The 11,059-nt window shown below is 41.1% G+C and overlaps 1 protein-coding gene across 1 annotated transcript in view; it reads left to right on the top strand.

The window, feature by feature from the left end:
- Positions 1-457: 457 nt before the first annotated feature.
- The window catches only part of brinp3a.1 (bone morphogenetic protein/retinoic acid inducible neural-specific 3a, tandem duplicate 1), a 318,764-nt gene continuing 308,162 nt past the window's right edge, over positions 458-11,059 (top strand). The window contains exons 1-2 of the mRNA XM_055164889.1: positions 458-536; positions 582-759. Coding sequence (XP_055020864.1) covers positions 458-536; positions 582-759 — 257 coding nt within the window. The remainder of the gene's footprint in view (positions 537-581; positions 760-11,059) is intronic.

Raw genomic sequence — 11,059 nt, 5'->3', positions numbered from 1 at the left:
TATGACTTGAATTAAGAAAGTTGTATCATGATTTGAGTAAATTTCACTTGACAAGTAAAATTATCTGCCTGTGGAACAAGACTTTTTGTACTTAAAATATGAAAACACATCTTGCTGCACTTAAAAAGAGAAAAACAACAACTTTTTGCACATAAAATAAGAAACAAAATTTAATGTTGTCAAGTTGAATCTACTCAAATAAAGTAAAATGTTCTTAATTTGTCATTTTAACTTGCCTAGATATTGTTTTTTCCAGTGTACCTCCACTTTGAACATACACAAACCCACTGAAATACAACTTTGAGCAAGTTAGCGACGAGAGGACACCATTCTAACACAAACGTAGATTTTCCACACCATGTCCTCTTTAATGACCCGTCTCTCCCCTCTCTTTACCCCCCAGAGCCGTGTGGGAGTGCAGGGAGAATGAGGAGTCGGCGGGGCAGGGGGCAGCAGCATGAGTGGCCGGTTCATCTCCGCCTCTAGACCCAGGGCGCTCATGTCTCTATGGGGGTACTGCGTGTGTCTGCTGGGCTGTGCCGTGCTGGTGCTGGTGAGGGGGGCACCGGGAGACCCACCAGGGAGCGCCACTTCCTCCTCCTCCTCCTCCTCTTCCTCCACCGGGACGGGCTTCAGCGGAGCCAACGGGCCCCTGGGCTGGCTCCTGTCCGACAAGGGTCCCTTCCACCATTCGCAGGAGTTTACAGACTTTACGGAGAGGTACCAGCAAGGGTTCACCACCAAGTACAAGATCTACAGGTAAGGAGACGTGTTCGAGCTTGGGGGGTATGAGGATAGAAATTGATCTGACTATAAGCTGTTTCGGTGATATTGTCTTTGTGTTTTTCAACCTCTTTTGAGTTGTGGCCATAGACGGTTTATATAAAGCGATATCACTAAATTGCAAGCCGACACGTTCGAAATAAAAACTGAGAATGGGCGCTCATCACTTCTTCATACAGTCTGTGGTTTCGGCACACTTTTTTGGTTGAAACGATGCCACAGCACACCATCTCCTAAAATCATGGCAAAGGAGAATTTCATTTTGTCAACTGGACAAACATTTATTTAGGTCAAACATTTCGCTGCTCATCCAGGCTGCTTCTTCAGTTCTGGTCGGAATGCTGGTGGACACTTCCGGGATTTTGCACACATCTACAAAAATCTTTACCAAAAAAAAAAAAAAAAAAAGTCTTCTGTCTATTGCTATTCAGTACTTCATCTTTCTGTTTAATTTACATCTATGGTCAACTACAGACTTTTCTTTTTAAATTCTACCTTAGACTGTATAAAGAAATTGACTAAATTGGACTAAAATTTATGGTGCATCTCTGAAATTTTCGAACTACACGTTGAAACAACGCAGACAACAAAGGCTGTGATTGGTCCTCTCTACAGCCGCTCTACATACATTTCCAGTACTCCGCATTTCATGTCATTTTGCATACACGGACGCTATTTTTACATCTTAGCCTATTAGGCAACAACGCAACAGCAGCAGTGTGCGTCGAGTCGACGCAAAACTGTAATTCACCCTTAAGGGAGTGTGATGTCACCTATAGTGTCCAGTCAAGTGAAGCTCATTGAGGTTTGCGGTTACAAGGGCCAAGTTTCAACTCTGTAATTCAGTATCACAGCAACCAAAGAGCCAATCCAGAGCGAGTCTGGTGGAGGTACATGCCCATTCTCGCCCGCACTGCTGGTTTAGCAGGAACAGTGCTCTCAAACGCTGTCAATCAAACCTGCTACTCACAACAGCTGGAGTGACCTTGAGGAAAGAGTCACCCGAGTCACCAGTTATTAATGTTTATATGTTAATTTACAGACAAAATAGTTTAATGAAACAGGGTTCCCACTCCTTCCCACAAAATTTCATAATTTTTCCATGACTCTTTAATAGCCTAAAGTGAATTTTCCATGAGTTTACAGCACCCTACATTGTAAAATTGATCACACTTTTAGGGCTAAATATGAAATGTTAACATTTTCCACTCACCTTACGGTTTGGTATTATAGTTTTTTAACATTCAAAATACTGTCGGTGCAAAAAGGCGCTCGGAAAACGTTCAGAAATAATCATAACAGCCTAATGAGAAGTTAACAGAACGATGTAGTTGCATGAAAGACGTACTAAAATCCCATAACGTTTCCAAAACTTTGATATAATTTACAAAATTCCTTGAATCAGGATTTCCTTGACCATGGGAACCCTGAATTAAAATAAAAAAGCTATATATTTTTTTTGATAGGAAGTGATTTGGAGCCAGAGTCAATGGAGCTGGAAGGGCACCCATGCTCACTTCCTATTTGGAACGTGGCGGCCAGCGGGTCAGCTATGTCCATTTATGTAAACATTTATGTAAACAGTCTCTTGTTCTTGGCACACTGTTGGCAAGTATAAAATGAGTTTGTTGGAAAATACACACTTTCCTCTCTGCACCAAAAGTTTTTCTGACTAGAGCAAATCTTACTTTCTCGATTGTGTGAATTATAAACTTTAACTGTCCATCATCCTGTTGCATAACTCTAAAACAACTATGTCATGTTCACCTCACATTCTCACAGGATGTTTTTGCCTCGGGAATTTCAGTGCATTTTAGATTTGAACATGGAAAGAATTCAGCAACTTTGTTAGAAACTAGGACTCAGCCAGAACTGCAGAAACTAAATAATACGAATCAGGACATAGTGAAAGAGAACTAAACCAGGAACAGTAAGTGTACCTTTTATTAGTGTTTAAATTCTGCTGAAAAGGCTGAGGGTTTATTTTTTATCAAGTTCACAATATGAGCAAACAAAATATAAAACGAAAAAGGATCGATTCAATTTTCTGTTGAACAAAATTCAGCACAAATTTATTAAAATCTGTTCCTTTCAAGCTTTCTTAGAACTCAAAATGTGCACAAAATTCTTACTCACGTTTACTCTTTAAGTACATTTAATACTTTTACATTAGTAGATATTTTTCATGCGATACTTTTACGTTTACTCTTGTATTTGTAGGTTTATTTAGTAACAAAATTGGACTAAAAATGGACGAAAGCAGAACAAATCTCGCAATAATTACAAATGTTGACTGTGATTCTGGTGCGGCACGTCCAATCTGAAAACGCTCACCGCTAATGTGTTATAAATTTAAATGCTAATGCTTTTTACTAATACTGCTTTAAGGTCCATTAACATTAACATCTCCAGGAAATAGTCAGTGCCGCCTGCTATTCGGACCCATTCAAAGTGCTCAAAACCATTACGCGGTTACAGCACATTGACTCAGTTACCAGATGCTTTTGAAAATCACAAATGAGGTACTTATTTTGTTGCTCGGTCACGGCAAAGAAGGATTTTAAATGAGTAAGCACTTTTACTAGTGTATTGAAAAGTCTGAGTGATTAAAACAGGACTAAACTGGGGCTGAACCAGGACTGAGCAGGGACTAAAACAGGGACTAAAGTAGGTCTAAACAAGGGTTGATCCAGGGTTAAACAGGGGCTAAACAAAGACTGAATCAAGACTAAACAAGGACTGAACCAGGAACCAGGACTAAACCAGGATTGAGCCAGGGCTGAACAGGGACTGAACCAGAGCTAAACCACGACTAAACAAGCACTGAACCAGGACTAAATCAGGCCTAAACCAGGATTGATCCAGGGCTAAACGGGGACTAAATTAGGGTTAAACAGGGACTGAACCAGGACTAAACAAGGACTAAACTAGGGCTAATGCAGGACTAAAAAAGGATCGATCCAGGGCTAAACAAGGACTAAACCAGGGCTAAACAGGGACTGAACAAGGACTAAACAAGGACTGAACAAGGACTAAACAAGGACTGAACAAGGACTGAACCAGGACTGAACAAGGACTAAACCAGGACTGAACCAAGGACTAAACAAGGACTAAACAAGGACTGAACAAGGACTGATCAAGGACTAAACCAGGACTGAACCAGGACTAAACAAGGACTGAACCAAGCATAAACAGGGACAAAACCAGGATTGAACCAGGACTGAACAAGAACTGAACAAGGACTGAACCAGGAGTAAACCAGGACTAAACCAGGACTGAACCAGGACCAAACCAGGACTAAACTAGGACCGAACAAGGACTGAACCAGGGCTAAACAAGGACTGAAATCAAGGACTAAATCAGGACTGAACCAGGACTGAACAAGGACTAAACTAGTACTAAACTAGTACTGAACCAGGACTAAACCATACAAGGACTAAACCTGGACTAAACCTTCCACTAAATCAGGACTCACCCAGATTAAACTATGACTAAATCACTAAACCTAGAGACCAACCATTGACTAAATCAGGGCTAAACCAGGACTACACCTGGGCTAAAGCAGGCCTGAACCAGGACTAAAACAGGACTGAACCGCAACTAAACCCCACAACGACTAAGCCATGACTAAGCAAAACAAAATAATTTACAGGACTAAACCAGCCCTAAACCAGGACTAAGCCACAACCCTTGTGTACTTCACTTTCAATTATTTCTTTTAGAGATAACTATACCAGTTGAATGATATTTGCACTTTTTAGCAAATCGGCAATGGGTCTTAAATCTCCAGCACAGGCCGATATTATATTTTGGCCAGTCTGCTGCCTGAAAAGACCTTACTACTCTATTTTTGTCTTAAAAAAGGACTGTGGGTGAGTTTATCGTAAATCAAAATATCATAGTTTGCTGAAAATAGTGAAAATCTGTGTTACATATCAGCCCAAAAATATTGGCGGAGCCCATCGGCCATCGGTTCCTCTGGATTTCAAACTCTTGGTATCAGCATCGGCTATGCATAAAAAAGAAAAACACATCTTATACTTCGCACTGACCCACTTTAAAACAAGAACCATTCCCACACTTAACCAAACTGCGAGCGAATTCCCCATATCCGTCTGAGCATTTACGAGTCCGCACTCAGAACTCCTCTTCCCCGCTCTGCCGCTCAGTGGGAGTGAGCTGTAGGACGCACATTCTAAACTGCTTAGCCCATTTCAAAGCGCCGCGCCTGGTATGGATCTGGGTCTCTTTTGTGGATATGAGAATGATGTGGTTACACGAGAAGACCTCACGCTGGTTGGAAAGTGAAAGTACAGATTTGGCGGAGGGGAGGGGGTTTAAGGAGAGCGGAGAGGATGAAGTCGGAGTGTGTCGACAGAGGAGAAGAAGTAGGGCTGTGGAATTAACCAGATTTTACAGAGGAAGCGTTAAACTTTTACGGGATATTAACGCCTTTAGATCACCATGTTACTTTTTATTGTGACCAGTGGCGGCTGGTCAACTCCCTAACCTGACCTAGATAAAAGAAAAAAAAATTATAAAGTCATTATTTTGTATTAGGCTATATGTTTAATATTTTGTTTAAAATTGAACGTGTATCTGCATAGACATATTTTTATCACATTAAATGTGCTCATAAGTCATGTGTTTGGAATGCGGTGAGTCGGTACCTAATGTAGTTTCTATGGGAGAACCTGAAGTTTTGAGAAAATATGACGTCATGACGTTGCTTCTGCCCATTACTTTACATTAGCCCTAAAATACGTGTTTGGGGCGCAGGGTCAGAGCGCCTTGAAATCAAGTGGTTGGTCTGAATAAACATTAGTACACATCTTGACCTGTTGTGGTTCAGCTGCTCTGTTACTCAGCTCAGCCCCGACTCTGCACTGACGACATGTTAAGGCTGAAGTATAGTTCTGTGTCGACTCAACGCGCACTGCCAAAACGCTAGGGGGCGACGATATCTGTCCATTCATATATACGGACTGTGTGTATGACCCGCAGACGTATAATCTCTGAAAAGTCTAACATGAACCATCTCTAACGCGACAAAAGCACAGAACAGACTCACCATTAGTACAATGTGACTCTGTCACAGAAAGAACACACATATTCCACTGGGTCGTGTCCTTTTTAAGTCCGAGAGAAGCTGACCACGCACCAGGAGCGAGCTGTTTTATGAGCGCTTTGTTTATGTAAATTAGCCATGCGGTTTTAAGTTTCGTTTCTGTAAAACATAAACACATAGGCGCAAAGCTGCATTAAACACATTATTTCTCAGTGTATACTGAAAGAAAGAAAATCCGACAGGAAATGTCTACAGAGCGGTGGTACGGAGAACCAATCACAGCTCTTATCATCTGCGTTATTTCCCCTGCTGTCTGCGGCATTTTGACGCATAGTTAGAAAATTTCGGAGGTGCACGTCCTTTCGACACAGAGGCTCTGCGTCATGACGCAGACGATCTGCTACAGGCGCTATAATGATGACAACAACAGAGCTGTGTGCTGTGCAGTTATGGCGAGTTTGTACGTCTGAGGAACAGTTTTAGGGAGTAAGAGCGAGAAAATAAGCATTAAACTCGAATGAGTGCTTCTGGTGAGATACTACGGCTCTTATTCTGATTCGTGCACTGACTAATAGCGGCTAGCGACTTTAGCTCAAACTTGTTCACAGTAAAGCGAGAGGAGAGACCCGCCGCCGGGACCAGGACCCACACTCTGCCGGGGCCGGGGCCGGGACAGTCGCTCGCTGCTCTATCCGCCTTTGCCCGCTTGTTTCTCGGTGTAAAAGTCTCACCTAGCGTAGCGCGTTGCATTTAAGTCCTCCTGGTGCCTGGTGTTAATATGGACTGGTGCGACTTTCAGATTTAAGTGGAAAGTGAGATTAAGACAATTTTACAGTCAGTTCGTGCATTCGGCTCCCGGACCTCGCGTCACGGACCTGACTGGACCAGGATTTGGACCAGTTTTATCTTTGTAGTGGACAATACATTTTGGAGACAACCAATGGGACAGCGGACAGAGGAAACACTCTGCTTCAGTCTCTGGAGAAGGTAAGAGGCTTGTTTTCATTAGTTTTGGGCAAATCTGATGACGGAGCCTCACAGGTAAATACTGTTATAGTGTTATAGTTCAATAGTGCGTAAATGAGCTGCTGAGTGCGTTGGAGCTGCTCCGGTTGTTCTGCCGTGTGCTGTAGGAGCAGCGCTGATGCCGTGTGTTCATGTTGTGATCGTAGCCTCTTATTGTAGTTTTGCTGACGTTGTTGGGAATGGTTGTGAGCGCCGTGTTACGTTGTGTTGTTGGGGCCCTGAGCGGTGGATCAGGTTGTGCTGCTGCGTAAAGTTGGGTAAACTTGCGTAAAACTGCGCTCAGCTGTGCGTTGTGTGTTGATAGTTCAGCCAATAGTGACCAAAATGACTGTCTGTTTCGCTTCTTCTATATTCACCCGAAACTATATTATTAGCTCCTTGCGTTAAGTCACACACCCCCTTCAGAGCTCGATCACAACGCAATCGGCGTGAATTCTGCAAATTAAACTACTGCATCGCATCGGATTTGCCAAGTTGTAGTGTATGGTTTTGTATCATGTTTTTTGTAAAATTAAAAAGCTTTTGGGTTGAACATAGTGCAGAATCTTATAGCTAACCATAAGGAGGATTTTAATAGACCCTGGGAGAGATTGCTAGATTACTCAAACATGTGTGGATGTTAAAAATCTTCAGTCATGTTTTTGATGAGGGAACAATGTTATAACATGGTAGAAAAAGTCGATTTTGCCCAATACCCCCCTCTTTGAATTCATTAAAATGCAACACTGAGCAAGTTATGGCAAAAGAAGAAAATCAATTTGTCAATTGGACAAAAGTTTATTGGTCAAATACATTTCGTAGTTCATCCAAGCTGCGAAAATCAACACTTCAATGGTCAAATATGTCAGCATGTTTAACCAAATAACTTTTTTAATTTTTTTTTTTATTGAACAACCACTGTTTAAAAGCTTTAGAAAATGCTGTCAGGGTTGAAAGCTCTCGTATTTGATCAGGTACTTTATTCTATGTTTGACCTGCTCGATAAGAAAAAGAGAGCTGTCCAAAAGCACTTTCCCTAAATGACACAGATTACAGACTACATTACTATTCAGATCTGTGGAGAGTCACCCCTATTCACAGAAGGAATTATTGTATTTTTGAGCAATAGAAACATCAGTATTGAATAAATGCAAGATAGAACATGTACCGGACCCTCCAGCAGAAGTTACGCAGTTATTCAACCAATAAACTTTTGTCCAGCTGACAAATTTGATTTCTTCTTTTGCCATGGACTGAAGGATTGTACGCACATTTAACAAATTAATGTAGAGGAAGCACTATGTCAACACAAATGTTGATTTTTCACAAAATGTCCCCTTTAAAATCCAAAAGTTGGATCATTGTCTAATTTCCAGATGTCTTTGTAATTGTTCACACCCCTGCAGGTTAATTAGAAAAAGTAAAATCTAATGTTAAAAAATAAATAAATAAATTCAAACAAAACGAACAAATAAACAAAAAAAGCAACAACATGTGATTATTATTATTTGACTTGTTTATGTACTTAAAATGAGAATTGAAAACAATATTTATTTATTAAAGCCAAATGCGTTGGGACTTTGTAAGTTTTCCATTAAGATATGCCGTAAATTAATAAAGGCATTTTATTTTTACCAGCTTGGGTTTTTTGCATCTTTTTACTGACTTTCCTTCCCAAAGAGCACCACTGAGTTGGATCTACTGTGTATTATCGTCTGTAGGTCCAGGAAGCGCTTCTTCTGAAACCTTTTTTTTTTATAACAATATTTATTTGTTTGAATATTATATATATTATAAAAATCTACCGTTTTTATTGATAAAAAAAAAAATCATGATTATTACACGACTTGTTTATGCACATGAAAAAAGGTTAAAAAAGCCACATTTATTATTTATTTATTTAAAATTGTGATACATGCAATACAAAATCAAATCAAAAAATAAAAATTACACAAATAAAATGAAAAATAAGTCTTGTTTGGGGTTGTTGTCGCATGAGCCAGTACGGAAGGCAGATTTGAGCAGTGGTGGTGGTGTTTGTGGAGAATACAGGAGCGTCTGCGTGTGTGTGTGTGTGTATATGAAAACAGCAGGGTGTAGTTTGACAAAGCCTGACACACTGACTGCTCCCCCACTGTTCCCAAAGCCGTCATAAAGGAGCCCAAACACCGCTCTCAGCACACTCTATCTGTGCATCTGTGCGGAATTATACTGTACACGTTTTACACGAGGAGAACGGGGCCGCAGACGAACGGGAAAAAAGCTCGATCGACTAAAGACGGGCGCTGACGATCGATCGGTTGACTGAAAGGGGGTGTGGCAAAAGCTCTCCAAACTATTATGTATCTCCGGTGGTGGATGAAGTACTCAATTTTGTTAGTTAAAGTTAAAGCACAAATATAAGTACTACTTTAAAATGTCCTTGTCAAAAATGTACCTGAATTCAAGTATTGTTTTGCGTTTTATTTTCAGAAAACTCCCTCTCCAGAGCTCCAAACATTTGCTTCTCTTTCTTCGCAGTTTCTTGTGCTCTACGTCCAGAAACCTTCGCCAAATTATTCTTTTTCTTTTGTTATTTCTGCGCTCAAATTGCTTCTGTGAATCACCGTAGGGAGCGAAGCCTTTACTTCAGCTCATTGTCACGGTTTGAAAATGGATGAAATGAAGTAATGAAAAATAGAATGTGAGAAATCCATAGAAAATTATGATGAAGTCCATTCAGAACCACGTGTGTGTTTGATATATTTTGTACATGTATCCTGTGTTATGAGGTTATCAATACGTCGTTCTGTCGGCAGAAGAGCTCTGTCAGCACATTCACTCTGCTTGTGCTATTGATTTGAATACAAGAATGTCCTGCTGCAAATTATGTATGAAAGTCGTTATTACAATGATTTTAGAGTGAAAAAAAAAGATAACTGTGGTTAGTATTGTGTGTAAAATCATTCAGTCGTTCAGGTAGAATCCTAGCCAGGCTGGCGTCACCTAGTGCCTCCGCTCAATTTAACTAGGTCAGGAATCAAAATACTCTAAACGGTTCGCAAAAACCCCAGAAGTGCAAGTTCGGGCACGAGCCAATCAGCGAAGAGCCATACATTCAGTGTTGTCATCGATTCCCAAGATAGAGGATTTAAAGCCGGAATAAAGAGAATGTCTGGTGAATTTTATCGAGGGGAAAGACATTATTGCCCTTCTTCCTACGGGATTTGGGAAAAGATTAATATACCGTATTTTCCAGGCTATTAGGCGCTCTGGATTATAAGATGCACTGTCATTAAATGGTCTATTTTCAAACTTTTTTCCACAAATAAACCGCACCGGACTTTAAACGAAACACAACAGTTGGATGGGTCAGTGGGACTTTGTCTGGGCTTTGTTCAGTTGTGGCGTGTAGGGAGGGTGCTGTCTTGGACCGCTGGATTGTCGGCGTGTTCGCAGTGACTCAGTTGTTCAGTTGTGGCTCAGAGCGGCACATTGAACTCGCTTTTTCGGGTCGTTCCTCCGTTCCGTTCCTCGTCTGCGTGGAGCGATGAGTGTGGCTGCGGGTGCGTTTCGCTGTGCGGTCGCTGTCTGGTCCATGTGTGTTTGCGTGCGCTGCGGGTGGTGCGACTTTGTAGTTTACTGAAGTCGTGCTGGGACACCCGAGTGGATTCGTGTATAGGGCGCTCTGGATTGGGGGCACGCGGACGTTTTTTGATGGGGTTACGGTATCAGCATAAAAGGCTTAATAATAATACATTGTACAGATGAGTGTCCTTAGCTACATCTTTTCTCAATTGTTTGTAAATTAAATGCTGACAAAAGTTTATATTTGCACTTTTTTGGAAATAAATGTTATAAAAGAATGAGAACTTCGCACATCAATTACTTGAGACGGGTGCGTCGGAGGAGAAGGAGCAGCCCAAGAACATAGAGAAAAATCCCGCACACCGTCTTACTTGCAAATTGTGAGATTCATTAGGACAAACCGTGCAACGTTTCAGCACTAGGCCTTCGTCAGGCAAAAACAATGAGAGCTCAGGTGGCCATTTTAAATAGGGTGTGACAAGCGCCTAAGGGTGACAGGTCGTAAAGAAAACAGCGTACCCAAAACAACATAATTCAAAAAACAAAGACAATCAACATACGGTTTCATAATAATAATAATGACATATTAATCATCGTAGAAAAATCATTGAATAGTAGTAGAAAAATAATCTCTAT

The sequence above is a fragment of the Boleophthalmus pectinirostris genome, unplaced genomic scaffold (assembly GCF_026225935.1).
Source record: "Boleophthalmus pectinirostris isolate CB_2022bp ecotype Guang Dong unplaced genomic scaffold, ASM2622593v1 HiC_scaffold_7, whole genome shotgun sequence".
Classification (NCBI taxonomy): domain Eukaryota; kingdom Metazoa; phylum Chordata; class Actinopteri; order Gobiiformes; family Gobiidae; genus Boleophthalmus; species Boleophthalmus pectinirostris.
This window is presented reverse-complemented; position numbering and strand designations above follow the sequence as displayed.